The 19,325-nt window shown below is 39.4% G+C and overlaps 1 protein-coding gene across 11 annotated transcripts in view; it reads right to left on the reverse strand.

The window, feature by feature from the left end:
* The window catches only part of SYT14 (synaptotagmin 14), a 223,181-nt gene that overhangs the window by 64,121 nt on the left and 139,735 nt on the right, over positions 1–19,325 (reverse strand). For 7 of the 11 annotated variants that reach the window (XM_021063880.2, XM_021063879.2, XM_084978112.1 and 4 more), the window contains 2 exons: positions 9,029–9,300; positions 4,167–4,616 (listed from right to left, as the gene is read on the reverse strand). The exons of 1 other annotated variant lie outside the window; for it this stretch is intronic. In XM_021063880.2, the coding sequence (XP_020919539.1) occupies positions 4,167–4,616; positions 9,029–9,300 (722 nt within the window). Of the gene's footprint in view, positions 1–1,896; positions 3,293–3,361; positions 4,617–9,028; positions 9,301–19,325 lie in introns of those variants that run through there. 3 more of the 11 variants (XR_014816605.1, XR_014816603.1, XR_014816604.1) reach the window with 3 other exon arrangements.

Here is a 19,325-nt window from a genome sequence, read left to right on the forward strand (position 1 = left end):
TAGTTGTCAGCAGAATCCAGGGCTTTGTAGTTGTAGGACTGAGGGCTCCATTTTACAGCCAGAGAGACTACTCTGCATACATGATACTAATTAAGTGTGGTTTGTACAGGAAGGGTTGTAAGTTTATGAGAAAAAGAATAAAGTTTCATTACTGATAAAAATAATGATAAACATAATATTACTGATACATTCAGTAAGTTGACTAAGAAATAAAACTTGAGGGAGGAAAAGACAGCGGCTATTCCAGACCACTGCAATGGAGCGATTACTATATGGTACCATAAATGCAAACGAAGAAAGTAATTGGCCTTACACACCAGGAAAGAGTGCCAGACGAACGCGGTGACTGTGTGAAGAAAGCTCACACTACGGGAGGGATACACCACGGCAGGCAGCGTAACTCACAGCATTCTGAGGATTGCATGTGATTTAAGAAAGGGCTGCAGCAAGTAACCATTAAACCTTATGGCTATTTCAACATTTGAATACTCAGAGTTCTTAATCTGAAATCACTGGAGTTTCTTAATCTGAAATTCAACACAGGCACTAATTTATTTATTTAAATTATTAAAGGAACTGGGATAACTACAGAACCAGGCTCATGGCTAAGCTTCTTAAGAACAAACCCTACAACCATACTGCAGAACTGACCTGGCGAGGAAATTTGCTGCTGCTCCTATCAGACACGTATATGCCAAGGTCTTTTCTTTCCTCCAATTACTATTTATTATTGCTCAGTACCAATACAGTTTTTACACCAGCAAAGCTATACTGGAATTACTACGGATCAGATTCCTCCACCATCAACCTCATGAGAAAAGGATTTAGGCATAGCATCTGCTTCTCTGTTCAGTCTGTACTGAGGTCTCCTGGACGTGAATATGAGTGGAGAGCCTAGGTAGCACGTTCATCAACTAATACTACCTATCTTCATGAGCCAAGCTACCGGTGAGACTGGGAGAGTGAATTATAGCCTGATTTTGGGAGCTGGGACTAGCGGGACGTCCCTGGACACTGGAAGGTTGCTGACAAGGTATGGAGGAGACAGAAAACATAATTAATGTCCACCACACAATGTCATACATGAGCATACATAACTCACCGAAAACTCACTCATTTCTGTTTTTACCTAATTTTCTCCCCACAAATATTAGCAGAATCAGAGAATACAGCATAGCGTGATAGACAGAACCTTAGAGGTCATTTGGTTTAATTTTTGCCTTTTACTTACTAATAAGAACTCTGAGGTCCAAGATGATAACTTATCCAAAAATACACAACTAGTTAGTAGAAAGAATTCATACTTTTCCACCTCTCTTATTTTCTACTGTTCACTTATCAGCCCATATGTTTCCCTTAATGTTAACTTAAATCTCACTCAAGGAAACTCGGCTTAGTCCTCAGAAAGTCGGTTTGGTGATACTGATCATTTGTCTCTCAAGGTATTAACCTGATCAGTCTCTGAAACACTAGCTGTAAAGCTAAATTCTATATGTAGAATTCTATTTTCCTATTACTGCCCATGAAAATGTAACTGTAATTATAGCGAGTCTGAAACACCAGCTATAAAATTTAATTCTATATGTAGAATTCTATTTTCCTATTACTGCCCACGAAAATAAACAACTATGTTTTAACCATAATTTATAAATTTTCTGACTGGACTTAAACTTTCCCTTGCCAAGAGGCCAACGTTCTCCCAACCACAAGTAGCTGTTCAAATGCTACAAGACTAAATGTTTAATTATGAAAGTGCCGCTCACTCATATATTATCACATCTTATAAAATTAGAGCTAAAATCAGCTAGGTAATCTACAATCACATGACTTCTCTATACAGTCAATAGCAAAACTTAAGCAGAGAGAACATTAACACTGAAGCTTAAACAGGATACATACGTTCTATCAGTATTTTATTTTTATGACAAGACAACTGATTGAATTAACCTCAAAACTGTGGTACATTTGTTTTTTCTGGCACAGAAGCAAGAGATTTGAGCAGGTGGAGAAAAAAGACCAAGAGACAGCAACAATTCAACACAGGCAGTGATTTTGAGAAGCATGGCAATATAGAGAAAAAATTCTCTGAGAGCAGAAAACAGTTTTATTTAGATTAAATATTGTGTCTTAGAAGCTATTTATCTAGCACTTTTTCTGTGACCATTCTGCAGACATTTATTGCACTGGTTGTCAGAAATGTAGAGCATAGAATAAGATACAAGCCAATACCCGTCATGTAGGTGTGTGTAGAAATTATTTACTTTGACCAGAGGGAAAAAGCATATTATTTTGTATGGCTTCATTTTCTTTAGGAAATGAATATAATTAATAGAGAATTTAGAACAGATAACAAAGCAAATAAAGAGACATAACATACATACCTCCGATGATACGGTCATTCTCTTCTAATATAAATCAGGTATTTCTATATATAAGAATGTCTTTTCCACAGATTAACTAGTGATCACTCTGACCAAACAATGAGAAGGTTTAAAAACCATAATAAGAGTTATAGAATATTCAATTTTATTAAAAAGTTATCTTTTTCCCTCTGAAATATTGCTTGTACTTTTTTTCTCTCCTCTGATAAAACACTTATACTCTTAAAGAAAAAAAAAAAGAGATACTTCCCCAAAACAGTAAGTCTGAAATTTAAAAGAAGTTATCAATTTTCCCAATTAAGGCTAAGTATTACCCTAAAAATCCATAGAGATATAGACCGTATTCACTATCATCTTTGCTCATTAAAGATGCTGACATCACCTAATATAAATGGGATGGTTCTATTGGGAATGAAGTTCTTATAAGATCAAATGCTGCCTGGTTTAAATTCAACGAGACTCTAATCTTGGACTTCTGCTTACACATTTAAAAGCTTAAAAACAACTCTAAAATATTATACCTTTAATACATAAATCTCTTTCAAATCTACATATTTATGTGTAAAAAATGCTTCTTATTCAATACGAGAGGAATACATATAATTCAAAATGTACATTTACAGCACATCACAAAATTTCTCATAAGCTAAGTAACTATGTGGCCTGACGTATCTCCCTGGTTTAAATGAACAGTGCAAGTCGTCTGCAATTTGCAATACCTTCTCGGAATTTAGTTAAAAATGTGGATGTTATTGCAGCTGAGGCTTGGATTCAGTCCCTGGCCCAGGAACTTTCATATGCCAGGGAGCACAGCCATTAAAAAAAAAAAAAAAAAGAAATCAGCAAATGAATGGACAGACAATTTGGAGTTCCTGCTGTGGCATGACAGGGTCAGCAGCGGCTCTGGAGTGCTGGGACACAGGATCGATCCCTGGTCCCAGCACTCCAGGGATCGATCCTGTGTCCCAGCACTCCAGCACAATGGGTTAGGGATCCGGCGTTGCCACAGCTGTGGTGTAGGTCGCAAGTGCAGCTTGGATATGATCCCTGGCCTGGGAACTCCATATGCTGCAGGGAGGCCAAAATACATATATATATGCATATCTGGAGAGGAAAGAAACAGAGAGAGAAAGACACACACACACACGACTGACTTGTGTGTGCTCAGAACCTGAAGGAAACAAGAGCAAAGCGAGAATAGCTCACAGCACTAAACGGATGTACTCTCCCAGAAACACTGCCAAACATTTGTTTTTTAAAACATGGGAAGTATAAAGACTGCAGAGGTTTTTTTGAACCTTTAAAAATAATTTCACAGCAGTTCTGAAGAGATAATCAATTATGACCTAGGCAGGAGTACATATTCTATAAGAGCAAATAATTTCTGCAGTATATCAAATAAGGTATGGGGCTAGAAAGTTGCTAAAGTATCACTTAGATTTAACCTGGAGAGAAAACAGTAAATTCTACACGGTGTTGAGACGATGTCAAAAGCCATCACCTAATAAATAGTTAACAATGGACGGAACAAAGGTATCAGCCACGGGGCTAGACTCTGAAGGTAAAAATACATAAAATAAATCATATATAATCTTCAAGGGCAACTTTTAGAGATGAGAAAAAGTTATACCTACCTATCTAGGACTTAGAAATTTTGTAGGTATGATTACTATGTAAAAAATAGACCAAGAAAAGTTGTTGGGCTGATCACAGATTTTAAAAATTGTGTCTGTTATATATACCATGACATAAAACTGTATTTGGGCTATTGGATCAGATACTCACAGAATGATTGTAAGAAGGTTCCAATATCACAGGTAATGACATTTTCCCTTGAAGATTCAATTTTGTTAAATAAAAAATCTTTTCCCCCACAATCTTTTCTTTTTTCATGCGATGTACACCATACAGTCTAAACCGAACTGCATAATTTCCAATCATTTCAGATTCAACATGATTAAATTTGAATGTTTCTGTGAAGACAGGGCATGGTCCTCTCTGGATGCTGGTTTTTGCTCTCTGTTTCTTTATAGGTAGAAGAACAAGGTGTACTTGCCATGAGTTGCCACCTGTCCTGTTATATGTTGGGATATCTGTGACAGCTGTCACTGTTACCAGAAGCTTCTGTTCTTGTGAGTCATAGTCAAAAGTCACATCCAGGGTGCCATATTTAGCTTCTGGCTCAGGATCAAAAGGTTTAGGAAGCTGTGAAGATGAGCCTTGAGCTGACATATCCTAAGAAAAGCAAATTTAGATGTTTTCAGTTTTTAACTCTATTATTTAACCCAGCATGTAAATAAGTACCTGATATTTCTTAAGAAGAATGATAGGAAAACTGTTCTGATTTGTTATCATAAAGACAGTCAGAATAATTAATAGCCAACTACAACCAAAAGCTACTCTACGGGGACAGAGTAATGTAAATGGTAAGTTAAACTCAAAAACTTATTATAAAGATACAGAATTTAATATTCATCATCACCACTTTGAAAAAGCTGGGTATATATTTTCATAATGAGAAATGAAAATACATACTTCAATGTGTATCCCTGTTCATTCTGGAGAAAAATACTAAATTTTTACATTATAAACAATACCACGGATAGCTCAGCATGTGGCTGGAGGGAAAGAGAACATAAATAAAAGTATAATGCTACGGGAAAAACTTGGTCCCATTTTCAAATTTGTTTATTCCCCAAAGCCCCCATCTGTAAAAAAATGTTAACACACTAAGGCTTGAAAATCAACGGAAATGTGAAGGTATAAATACTTTTCTCCTTGTTTAGGCCTCAGAGTATTTGTAGCCGAACACTTATTTTCCCTAACACATGACTTCAACTTTTAACCAGAATGTTAACCTACATATTATTTTCTAATATGAATTACTGTTGAAAATGGCAGAATACATATTTGAAAAGTTCAACAAAGTATGAAACTACATATTTTAATTATAAGGTTAAAAGAAATTGTACCCACTTTGCCTGGAACTGTCTCAAATTCCTGCTAGTCTATCTGGAATGTAACAGAGTTCAATGAGTTACCGTCAGTGCCAATTCAGGTCTCTGACTTTTCAGCTACACCAGTTTGCCCCTTGAAGCATTTTAATAAATCTTAAGTGTTTTGCATTTTAATATGCGGGCCTCTTTTATAATCTTCTAAATTTTTCTGAACTTTTATTTATTTAGCGCCTATTGCAGGAGGTAGGCACTACTACTGATTTCCAGTAGCAGTGGCATTTCTCAAAAAAACCTACCCGGGTTTCAGCCAGAAACACATTGTCTGGCAAGAGACTTTATTTCAAAACCTTCCTTATGGCTGACGTGGCCATGAAACTCCAGTGTAGCCCATGGGAGAGAAAGAGGGTTCTGAATGAAACACCGGGGTCAGGTTTACCCTCTCCCGGGTTCTTCCCACAAGGCGATATGCAGACAGGATGTGTGTGGATCACCTTGGGCCACATGGGTTAGGACAACGCCCCAGGGGATGGCAAACTGGCTAAAAGTAGGAACTGGGCTCCTGAAAGATGCTGCAGCACCGAGTGACCTGTTCACCCAGGCGTGTCATCAGATAAACGACGAATAATCTTCTGTGGTTTTGTATTCGTATTTGCTATTGCATCTGTCTCCTTGTTATGGTGGCCTAACACATACCCTAACTATTGCACCTGCTATGTGCCAGGTGATATTTTAGGTGAGAGGGATACCACAGAGAATCAAAACGACACAAGTCTTCGATCCTGAACTTTTACATGTCTGTTTACAATGACTCACTTGGAAGAAAAGAGGATGAGTGAAGGTGAATATTTCAGGAGCTGGACAAACTCTCATAGAAGAATTCAATTGCCTATGCAATATGACTACATCAGGGTAAAAATAGTCTTACGCTGTTAAATTTATATCTGAGAGAAAAATGTTTCAATACATGCCACTTCATAATTGCTAATTAAGGATGATTAATTACATGGCTTCGGTTTTCAATTAAATATTTTCTAAAATAGTGTCATGACAGCTAAGATTTTCAAGGTAATAAAGATTTTTATAAGGTGTCAGACAACTATTTCTGAATTTTGTTTCCCTGGGTGCCTCCCTATTCCCCTCTCCCTGACCCCAGGCAAGCTGACAACTCTTGTGAAACTGAGGGATAAAAGGGTGACATCTTTACAGATAAAAGCTACCATATGTATTCCTACCAACAGGCAATTAGAAAATAATCCTTTTTTTCAAGGTTCTGAGTCAATGTTTCGCATAGTCTTTAGGTTATCACTGCAGTTTATGAACTCCTTGCTGGGCCACTGGAACCCTCCACACTCCTCTCCAGGGTCAACTGTGTGTGGAGATCGGCTCTAAGACAGCTGGAACCTGGACTGCCCAGTAGGAAGATAAGGATTTTGTATGTGATAAGCAATCTAAATGTTCCTGCGACGTGTAGTGTGAATATATTCACTTTTGCTGTGGCAGACACAAGACAAGCAGGACAGAGGAGCCTCATGAGAGCGTTAGCACAAACAGCAAGCTTCTGATATACAGCTACAACTCAGGCTCTGTGAACTACAGATAATAAATAAGGAAGCAACTTGAGAGACATAAGCAGAGTTCAGAAGATGTGGTAAATACAGATAATAACTAAGAAAATAACTTGTAAGCTATGCCAAAGACAGAATAAGTAGAAAATAAGACAGAACAAATGACTGCTACCTAATGGAAAGGGATGGAAAACCCATGCTATTGTGATCATGTCACTGCTGGGCTGACAGCTCTGGCACCCATGTGTTAAGAAAGGCAGATAAAATCTACGTCTTTCCAGTTGACTACCTGGCAAGCTTCCTGGTGGCCCCGCACTTCTCCCGCAGAACAAGTATGTGTTTTTGGCCTTTGGCACTGTTGTTCAAATCTCAACTTTTGTCCATGTTTCCATGACATAATTAAGGAATGCTGATGGAGCAGAAAGAGTGAGACTGGACATAAGGACGTTATATCCTGGGATTTACACACTGTGGTCCTGTACCTACTGGCATCCTATCCTAAGTGTGTTCTCCGACCTTATCTTGCTCTGCTCACTTCTTGCTTTACATCTGAAATCGCTTAAGACACACATACACGTGCGCACATGCATACACACACAAAGTGTGATTTGAGCATCTTATTTTGGACTGTGAGTCCTCTGGGGTAGCCGAGGTGCTTCGATGGTCCCAGTGCTTCAGAGAAATTTCCCACATAGCCATCAGGTCAATAAGGGCAACAGCGGACTTGTTAAGAGCACTGCCTTTGCAGTTGGGCAGACTTGGGTTTGAATTCTAGTCCTACCATTAAGAGCTCCTTATACTTGGGCAAATGGCTTAACTCTGAATCTTCATGTTTTCATTTCTAAAATGGAAAATAACAACTTCTGAAGAGGAGGCTGTTAGAATTAAATGAGCTGACTACATAAAGCTTATAGCAAAACTGCTGGCACGACTGGTGATAGCTACTATCGCTGTTGTTAATCCCACAATCCAGGTTTCACTGTTAACATGCTGGCTATCTACAAAGTTTACAAGCCTATACAACAGTTACCTCGAATTTGTTCAGGTACAGAACACAGAGAAATAGTCTTTGTTGAAAATCATGAAATACTGCTATATTAAACTTATAACACCAATGTAGAATTTTCTTCTAAATTAGGTACTATATACTTAGAAATAGTAGAAAAGGTAAGTAACAGATAAATAAAAATAAATGACAGTTAAAAAGTGTTCCTAGAAATTATATAAGAAAAAGTTTAAGGAAATTCTATTCGTGGTTCTACTTTCATTATTTAATTTTGGCAGTAGATAAAATATTCGCCTAGTAAGAACACTGACACATTTTGCTCTATTATGAAATGCTGCCTGGGACACAAGTTGTAAGAACTTGCAATCCAGAAAAAAGCAAACCTAAAAGTAAACGCTGCCTTATGAAAACCTCTAGATTATCTTGACAGTTTTCATCATCATAGCAAGATTAGAATAAATCCTTTTGAGAACACGGAAAGACTTCAAAAGTGTAACACACCTATTTCCGTTGTTCTTGTCATATCCGTGCTCCAAAAAAGGAAATAACTTAAAACAGAATCAACCAATCACTCTGAATGCATGATGCCATGAGTTCAAATTTCATTAGTAAAGATGGGCACCACTTATTCCTATATAGTGCCTTTTATATAGTTCCTATATAAAAGGCAAACCATATTCTGAAGGACTTGTAAGTAAAACTTTAAAGGGCAATTTCCCACTAGTAAACATATCTAAATAAAACAATTTTAAAAATAAACACAAACATCAATAGTAACCCCAAGATGAAAGAAACAGGTTAAGTACCTCCAGAATGTTGAATTAAAAACAAAACAAAACAAAACCCTATCTTGAGGCTTAAACCTGGGGGAAGATACCTCTCAACGTCTTGCACATTGCTCTCATCCTTATCTACCCATCCTCCTGCGGCAGGGAGCTGAAGGATGGTTGGGACAGCTCCGAAAAATCTGCTGGATAAAGACTAGGTCAGACTAGAAACTGGTACCATAAGCCACAAAGGATTAAGACAGTGATAAAAACCTTCTGAGCAAGAGGAGAGGCACAGGATTTTATCTTCCGAACAACATTCCTTTACAAAACTCTATACGCTTTTACTTACTTCGGGGCTCAGGACTGCAGTGCTGTCACTTGGAACGTCTTCTTCATATCCTTTATTACGAAAACTTTCTATTTCATGACCTGCGCTTCCTTCACTCGGACACTTGTTATATGAGCATCTTGGGCTGTTGCTGCAGTGGGAAAATTCACACTTACTGTCCCCAAGTTCTGAGGGTGTACATGAGAGATGGGGAGACCCACTGTCATCCTGATACGGTGGCGGCTGCAGTTCATCCAGGGGGGGTGTTCTCCGCATTCTCTGGATGCAGTTTCCTGATAATGATTAAGAAGCTGGTCACTGTTTCCAATTAGCCTCACCATGCGGTACAGTCCACAGTAAGTGTAAATAACTTGAAAAAACTGGATTAAAATTTTTGTGGCAAAGTAACTACTAGATTTACTAATGAGTTTTGAGTTTTCTTTTTCCTTAGTTCAGATACAGAATGAAATAATCTGGTTTCTCATTCCTCTCCTCCTGCATAATAAGATTAGGAAAAATAAAAGTCACGTACCAAGAAAGATTCCGCTGTATACTATAAATATGGGAGAGTGGTGAATCCTAGTGAAATAGATTATTTATTTAGTCCTCTCTTTCAAAACACTCCTAAAGCACACAAACTTCATCTCTTGCTTTACGATCTGTGACCTCTCTAGCCACAACAGGTAAAAAATATGGTAGGGAAAAGAAGCAGTAACATTTACTTTCTTCCGTTACTGAGATGAATTTAAACTGGCATTCGCTTTAGTGTCAGAAACCAGTTTTGCACGTCTATCCTAGATCCAGAGTCCTGGAATGTGGCGCACACTGCAAACCAAGGTCTAGGCTCTCCCCCATCAGCGCAGACGGAAGTCTGCACCCCGCCCCCCTCCACTCTGAGGAGGCCACTCCTTGCTCACCCCACCCTGCATCTGGGTGCTTCTAGAGTAACTCGCCACCTTGTATACAGCAGGCATTGCCACCCCCCGTGGTTCATCTGAAACTGCATTTTCTTTCACTCTCAAATCATGCTTATCGTTTTCACCTCAAAGATTAACCTAAATGAGTGAGACTAAACATGTCCGTGAACAGGAAAAAAAGAGGTGGGGGCAGGAGGGCATGGAAGGAAATACAGTTCAGGCTACAGTTTAAGACTAGCTAGGCCTCACGACAGCACAAATTGTCACCAATACATTGCAAATCAACTATACTTCAATAAAACTTTAAAAATGAAAAAGGAAAAAAAAGTACAGCTCAAGTCTTTGTAGGTAAACCCTGAACGCAGTATCAGATATTAAATTTCAACACTGCTTATTTTTCTTTTAATAGACGGTGAATCCCCTTTCTCCAAAGGGAATCTGAAAAAAGGTAGTTTGTATTTTAAACTTTATCATGGAGTTTAGTTCAAATGTTCAAAAGGTTTTCTGTTCTTCCTGAGATAGAAAAATGTTACATAACAACTATAAAACTAAATTACCACAATGGCTGGTTCAAATGAAAAACACTAATTTGCATGAACTTAGCACAAATTTACATACTTGCTCTGAAGCCCTAATTTTGGAAAAAGTAAATGTCTCACCATGTGAGTCTAATATATCAACTTTAGAAAACTTAAGTGCAACACAGAAAAGTCAATGACTTCATGTAGTTGAAGCTAAATTTGACAAGAAAAGATAGATTTAACAGAAGGATTACAAATAGTAGCCAATGATACCCAATATTCCAGATTTCAGAAGGGGGCTTCCAGGAAAGCTTTTGTTCTCCTGATAAAAGCAGTCAGGCTCAAGTGTCATGCCCCTTTTATTTACTGGCTTTTCCCCTTCCTCCTGCGTGAAGGTGTAGCACTCATCTTGTAACCAAGAAGGAACAAGCATGAGAATGAATGAATGATAAGGATGACAAAGAAGCAGAAAAACAGAATCTGGGCATCTAAAGCATCACTACGTAGCTATCTGCAAACTTCTTGATGCCTGATAACAAATCCTCATTTGTTAAAAAAAAAACAAAAATCAAAAAACTTGATATTTAAATTTTGTTTCTAAACATATTCTCTACTGATAGTTTTAACATCATTAAACCAACATCTCTTCCTCTAAAATGTATATTTAATCAGCCATTGAATTATAAATTAAATGATTATACCTAAATATTTACTGTTATATGAAGTTAATTAAAATTTTCCCAAGGTAGTGCTTCTAAGAATCAGCATACAATCTTTTCCTTTACTTTAGTTTTTTCAGAAAGAGAGATGATCTTGCCCAGATATCTCTCAACATATTATACCACAGATCTCACTGGACGAAACTGGGTCACATGTCTATTTCTAAACCCATCTACGGTAGGAGAAATGTGATTATCATGGTTGGCTTAGATTAATCAGAAGCCATCAAACTGAAGCTGGGGATGGGGTCAGTTTCACTACTCATATCTGTATGGAAAAGAGTAAATGCCACTCATGAAGAAAAAAAGAGAGAGGACTCAAATTAGAACTAAAGGAAGAGAAATTACAACTGATATCATAGATAAAAAGGATTGTAAGAGATTACTATGCAAAACATGCCAACAAATTGGACAACCTAGAAGAAATGGATAAATTCCTAGAAACATACAACCTACTAAGACTGAATCACGAAGAAACACAAAATCTGAACAAATCAATTACTAGTAAAGAGACTGAATTAGTAATCAACTTCCCAACAAACAAGTCCAGAATCAGATGGCTTCACTGGAGAATTCTACCAAACACTTAAAGAAGAATTAATACCAATCCTTCTCAAACTCTTACAAAAAACGAGAGGAGGGAAACTTCCAAGCTCATTTTACCAGGCCAGCTTTACCCAAGCCAGATAAGGACACTACAAAAAAAAAAAAAAAAAAAAAAAAAAAAAAAAAAAAAAAAAAAAAGGCCAGTACTCCTGAAGAATACAGATGTGAAAGTCCTTGACAAAATATTAACAAAATGAGTTAAATAATACATTAAGAGGATCATATATCATGATCAAGTAGGATTTATTCCTGGGAGGTAAGGATGGTTCAATATATGGAAAAAGGAAAAAATCCACTTACAATTGCGTTAAAAAGAATAAAATACCAAGGAATAAATATAACCAAGGAAGTGAAAGACCTATATACTAAAAAGTATAAGACATTGATGAAAGAAAGTGAAGAAGACACAAATAAAGGAAAGATATTTTGGGTTCATGGATTGTAAGAATACTGTTAAAATGTTCATACTACTCAAAGCAATCTACAGGTTCACTGCAATTGCCATCAAAATTCCAATGCCATTTTTTCAGAAACAGAAAAAACAATCCTAAAATTTGAATGGAACCACAGAAGATTCCATATAGCCAGAGCAATCTTGAAAAAGAAGAAAGCTGGAAGTATCATATTTTCTGACTTGAAAGTATATTACAAAGCCATAAGAGTCCTAACAGTATGGTATTGGCACAAAAACAGACACAGATGAACAGAACAGAATAGAGTCCAGAAATAAACCTACACACATATATGGTCAATTAATTTACGACAAAGGAGCCAAGGATATGCAGTGGGGGAAAGAATAGTCTCTTCAGTAGACAGCAATGGGAAAACTGGACAGCCACAGCAAAAGAATGACAGTGAACTACTACCTTAAACCATATACATGAATCAACTCGAAATGGATGAAGTACTTGAACATAAGATCTGAAACCATAAAGTTCCTAGAAGAAAACACAGTGGGTAAGCTCCTTGACATTTGTCTCGACACTACTTTATTTTTTTTTTTTTTTTTTTTTTTTTTTTTTTTTTTGTCTTTTGTCTTTTGTCTTTTTGTTGTTGTTGTTGTTGTTGTTGCTATTTCTTGGGCCGCTCCCGCGGCATATGGAGATTCCCAGGCTAGGGGTCCAATCGGAGCTGTAGCCACCGGCCTACACCAGAGCCACAGCAACGCGGGATCCGAGCCGCGTCTGCAACCTACACCACAGCTCACGGCAACGCCGGATCGTCAACCCACTGAGCAAGGGCAGGGACCGAACCCGCAACCTCATGGTTCCTAGTCGGATTCGTTAACCACTGCGCCACAACGGGAACTCCGACACTACTTTAGATCTGACATCAAAAGCAAAGATAACAAGGAGTTCCCACTGTGGCTCAGTGGTAATGAACTTGACTAGTATCCATGAGGATGTGGGTTCAATCCCTGTCCTCACTCATTGGGTTAAGGATCTGGTGTTGCTGGTGAGCTGTGGTGTAGGCTGCAGACATAGCTCGGATCTGGCACTGCTGTGGCTGTGGTGTAGGCTGGCAGCTGCAGCTCCAATTTGACCCCTAGCCTGGGAACTTCCATGTGCCACAGGTTCGGCCCTAAAAAGACCAAAAAACCCAACCCAACAAAAAACAAACAAAAAATGCAAAGATAACAAAAGCAAAAATATACAAGTAGGACTACATCAAACTAAATAGCTTCTGCACTGCACGCAACCAGTAAAATTAACTGGCAACTTACAGAATGCAAGGGGGGAAATATTTGCAAATCATATATCTGGTAAGGTGTTAATATCCAAAATACATAAAGAACTCACACAACTCAGTGAGAAAAACAAATAATCTGATTTTAAAATGGGTTGAGAAGCTAAAAAATGTCTTTCGAATAAATTTTCTTTTTCTAAAGAAGATACCCAAATAGACAACAGGTACATGAAAAGGTGTTCAAATCACTAATCATCAGAGAAATGCAAATCAAAACCACAATGAGATATCATCTCACACCAGAATGGTTATTATCAAAAAGATAAAAGAGTAGTTCCTATTGTGGCTCGGTGGTGAAGAACCCAACTAGCATCCAAGAAGATGCAGGTTTGATCCCTTGCCTCACTCCGTAGGTTAAGGATTTGGCCTTGCCGTGAGTTGTAGTGTAAGTCACAGATGCATCTCAGACTTGGTGTTGCTTCGGATTCGACCCCTAGCCTGGGAACTTCCATATGCCATGAGTGTGGCCCTAAAAAAATAGGTAAGAGACAACAAATGCTGGCAAGGATGTAGAGAAAAGGGAACATTTGTGAACTGTTGCTGAGAGTGTGAGCTGTTAAAGCCACTATGGAAACAGTATGGAGATTCCTCACAAAATTAAAAACAGAAATACTGTATGATTCAGCAATTCCATTTCTGGGTATTTATCTGAAGGAAATGAAATCACTGTATTGAATAGATACCTGCACCTCCATATTCACTGCAATATTATTTCTAACAGCCAAGAATGGAACAATGTTAAGTGTCCATCAACAAATAAATGAATAAAAATAATGTGCTACTTATACATAATGGACTATTATTCAGCCATAAAAATGAAGAAAATCCTGCCATTGGTGACAAAAGGGATGGACCCTGAAGGCATTCTGCTAGGTAAGTAAGTCAGAAAGAGAAAGATAAATACTGTATGATGTCACTTACATGTAGGACCTAAAAATCTGCATATTCATAAATACAGAGCACAGATGGGTGGTCACCACAGGCAGGGCTGCGGGAGAGGGAGTGGAGAGGAGGGTGGGTGCAGGGTACAAACCTCCAGGTCTAAGGAAGTTATATGTCAATGATACCTCAATAGAACCGAGAAAAGTAAAGAATGACTCACCACTTCCTTTCCAAAACCTTACACACTATTGTGAGTATAAAAATATACACATACATTAAACAAAACAAAACAAAAAAGCAGATGGCTACAGATTCCAGGAAAGAGGAAGATGAAGGATGTTGGCTAGAAAAACCAACAGCATCAAGTTCTAGCCTTCCTTATCCATCAGTCTGGCAACTGATTTTAGTTTTCATTTTTAGTAAAATATCTTCTCTCTCTGTGGCTCTTTTTCCTCCATAGCTGTTGCACTTTTTTTTTTTTTTTTTTTTTTTTTTTTTTTTGCTTTTTAGGGCCTCACCCACAGCACATGGAGGTTCCCAGGCTAGGGGTCAAATTGGAGCTGTAGCTGCCAGCCTATGCCACAGACACAGCAACTCGGGATCTGAACTATCTGTGACCAATATCACAGCTCATGGCAATGCTGGGCCCTTAACCCACTGAGCGAGGCCACGAAGCCTGCGTCCTCAGGGATACTAGTGAGGTTCGTTACTGCTGAGTCATGATGGGAATTCCACGGTTGATTTTTTAATATACCAGGTCCCTGTCTAGTTGCCAACAGCTACAGTAATGACACAGCTGACCTCCAGTCACCTGGCTCTAATTCAGATTTAGTGTTGTGCTTCAAAGACCAAGGCACATTTACCCAAAGAAGTTTAGTGCTATTTAAAGATGCTAAGTAGGTTCCAGGGGTAGACTTCAAGACTGTTTGTGGATTTGAGAGAAACAATTTTAAAACTGTGAACTGGAATATACAAAATATTCTGAAACATACAAATTATATAGAACATACATATAAACAATGGGATATATAAATTATTTATAGACGTTTACATAATTATATATTATTGTATAAATCCTCAAAGCTTTGAAAAGAGTGACTCCATGCTTTTTTCTGGCCATGCCCATGGCATGCTGAGGTTCCCAGGGGTCGAACCTGCACCACAGTAGTGACCCAAGCCACAGCAGTGACAGCGCCAGATCCTTAACCTACTGAGCCACCAGGGACCTCCACCACACTATTCCTTTACTTTCCATTTTGCTTTTGCACTTTACTTTTCATTTTTTTTTGTCTTTTTGCTATTTCTTGGGCCGCTCCCGCGGCATATGGAGTTCCCAGGCTAGGGGTTGAATCAGAGCTGCAGCCACTGGCCTACGCCAGAGCCACAGCAACGCGGGATCCGAGCCGCGTCTGCAACCTACACCACAGCTCATGACAACGCCGGATCCTTAACCCACTGAGCAAGGGCAGGGACCGAACCCGCAACCTCATGGTTCCTAGTCGGATTCGTTAACCACTGCGCCACGACGGGAACTCCCGCACTTTACTTTTCAAAGTGAAGAATAACAAATGTATCTGGAATAGAAATTTTATTAAGAAAATAGTTATGAGGATTTCTCCTTTTAAACTTCTGAAATAATACCTTTTTTCTTATTTGACAACCATTCCATATTGTCTATATGGTGTACTGAGTAAGACTTCACTTCAATTTAATTAATATTGGAAAAATGTTAAGATGATTGTTTTATACAATAATATAATTTATATTAGAGTTGCTAAATTATACTGTAAACATCCAATCTTAAGAAGACATTTCTAGTGGGACTATCAAATACCCAAATGACGATGCCTTACTATTACTTTATTCTTTGTTTTACAACCCGATTTCATAGTCTATTTTATGGAAATGATATGAGCATTTAAAATTTTCATTTGCATATTGTACAGTACCTACAAAACAATACAGAATATCTTCCTACTGTGGAAAAAACAGTATGCATGCATATCTAGAAAATGACCTGTAGTTCTTAACGTTTTAAGACAGTGGTTTCCAAAGCTTGAGAACTGTAGCTCTAAAAAGTGGTGAGTATTCAGTATCTGTAGAATTCACATTTACTTTCAAATGCATGTGGAAATTTGACAAAATTGATGATATTGGGTAATAAATTAAAGCCCAAAACATTTCACAAAACTGGAAGTGTAAACAGGATGTTTTCTGACCACAGTGGCACTGAACCAGAAATAAGAAACAAAAATATAACTAAATAAATCTGTACAAATCTAGATAAAACAACTAGAAATTAAGATAAACTTCTAAATTGCCCAAGGATCAAAGAAGAAATCACAATAGAAGGGAAATACACTGAAAATAATGACAATAAAAATAATCCATATAAATACTTGTAGAATGTGGCTAAGGAGGAAATTTTCAGGCCTAAGTGCACACACACATTGGGCTGGGTGGGGGAGAGAGGAAGGCTGAAAACAAAAACCCAAGTACTCGTTTCAAGAGGTAAAAATTAAAAAACAAGTGAAACTCAAGGAAAGGAGGATGAGAAATAAAGAACAGAAATCAAAACTAGAAGACACACACACAACAGAAAGCATCAGCAAACCAAAGTAAAATTCCTTGAGAACGCTAATAAAATTGAGAAGCTGCTAGAAGAGACCAGGCAGGAAGAAAAGGAGAGATGGCGTAAATTATTAACATCAAGAATAAGAAAGAGGACATCCCTTCAAATCCTTCAGACGTTAAAAAGACAGCAGGCTTTCCCTCCGCTGTCCCCCCCTTTGGGAATGGATTCAGCAGGGCAGACGGAGGTGGCAGCCTGCACTGGTAGAGGCACGAGAAGCCGCAGTGGCCCAGAGCTGTGCGTCAGGGCCCCAGTGGGGTGAGGAGGGCCTTTGGGGAGAGGCCAGAGGTGAGGGGTCAAAGCTTACATAGGGTAAAGAGGGCATCCACCCATGGGGCAGCCTTATGCGGCATGAAAGAGCCTAAGCTGGATGAGAAGGGCCCAGCACGCGGAGCCAGAGCCTCAGCAGGGTGAGAAGGCTCCCCACGGTGGGCCAGCCAAGCCTGAGGCAAGAGAGGCCAAACAGAGCAAGGAGTGTGTCTACACTGAAGGAAAGGGAGTCAGAGCCCAAGCAGGATCAGAGTCTTGGAGGAGCGGACCGATGTGGGCGGTCAAGCCCAGGGGCTGAGGGAGAAATCCACACAGACAGGTGGCCTGACACAGGAAAACCAGAGCCCGGGCTGCACGAGGAGGGGCCTGACACAGGAAAACCAGAGCCCGGGCTGCACGAGGAGGGCGTCCACATGTGAGAAGAGCCTAGAGTGTGCTGTCTAGGCCCAAGGAAGGTGACTCCACGGGGAAAAGCGGCGTCCTGGAGCGTGGGGTCAGAACCCCCGCAGGTGACTCCGCGGGGAGAAGGCGGCGTCCTGGAGCGTGGGGTCAGAACCCCCGCAGGACGCTGGCGCTCAGGTAGGATGAGGACATTCGACGTGGGACAAGCTGGCCTGGGCTGCCCGAGCCCATGTTCTGCATGAGGTCATGAGGACGTCCACACGGGGAAAAGGCTGCGTGGGATACAGGGCTCGTGGGCAGGGTGATCAAACAGTACACACTCTGAGGTTAGTGGGAGCCAGGCCTCTCAGTGTTTGAAAAGGGAGCTACAAATACGGAAAGGGAAAAACGGGGATCACCTCTGTGGTACTTGATTAGAACTGAGTAAGTGTGAATTCAGTTTTTCAGTAACATAAAAATATAATGTAAATATGCATGTAAATGTGTACACACACACACACACAGCATCCTAACTCTAACCACTGGAGGGCTTAAGAAGACCACCTAGATAGCAATGAGCACACCTAGGGGCCAGACCTTGGCTTCTACATCAGGTCTTCACCAAAATGAACCAGGACTCCAGGAAGAAATGGCTCTTTCCAGGGCTGGGAAGGGAGAAGCGAAAGACTAGCCAAGAAAAGCTTATTGTGTTGACTGTAAGGACACACTCAAGGAATGATGGGGTCATGTCAAAAGGATGAAGACACCAGCTTAAAGGGGCTTGCCCTGACAAAACCCCACTAACGATCTGAACTTCAAAATAAATAATTACAACTGATCATAAAACTTCGAGGAAAAGAGGAAAGCATAAGTCCATCTAGATAAATATAATAAACTGAAAGAATTTTGAGAAACAGATCATTTGTGTAGTTACAAAGTAGTGACAAAGTACCTTTCAACAAAGGACTTAATTATCCAGAGTAATTTAGTGGAGAAGCCTAGTTGACACCTCCTTAATGGAGAGATCGAAGTGAACATTCTGAGTCAGAGGATACATCAAAATTGTGCATCACTTGATAAAACGCAACATCGCACCATTTCTGTTGTATTTCGGCTTGAGCTGCATAACCTGATCTAATTACGAGGAAAATCAGAAAAACTCGGATATTCTAAAAGACAAGTGGCCTGTAATCTTCAAAAGGGAATGACTGAATTGTTTAGACTGAAGGAGAATAATGAGATGTGGCAACTAAATGCCAAGGCCAACTTTGAACTAGATCCTTTCGCTATGATGGACATTATCTGGACAACTGCTAACCATGAGTGGGCTCCAAGAGTTAGATGGTAATAATATGTCAATGTTAACGTCTTAATTTGGATGGTTGTATTAAGACTATTTAAGAGCAGGAGTTCCTGTCGTGGCGCAGTGGTTAACGAATCCGACTAGCATCCATGAGGTTGAGGGTTCAATCCCTGGCCTTTCTCAGTGGGTTAAGGATCCAGTGTTGCCGTGAGCTGTGGTGTAGGCTGCAGATGCGGCTTGGATCCCGCGTTGCTGTGGCTCTGGCGGAGGCCGATGGCTACAGCTCCAATTAGACCCCTAGCCTGGGAACCTCCATATGCTGCGGGAGCGGCCCTAGAAAA

This window comes from Sus scrofa, chromosome 9, assembly GCF_054392235.1.
Source record: "Sus scrofa isolate SSC_HxYL_T2T_F1_AM1 chromosome 9, Sscrofa_HxYL_maternal_Yorkshire_Landrace_v2.0, whole genome shotgun sequence".
Lineage (NCBI taxonomy): Eukaryota > Metazoa > Chordata > Mammalia > Artiodactyla > Suidae > Sus > Sus scrofa.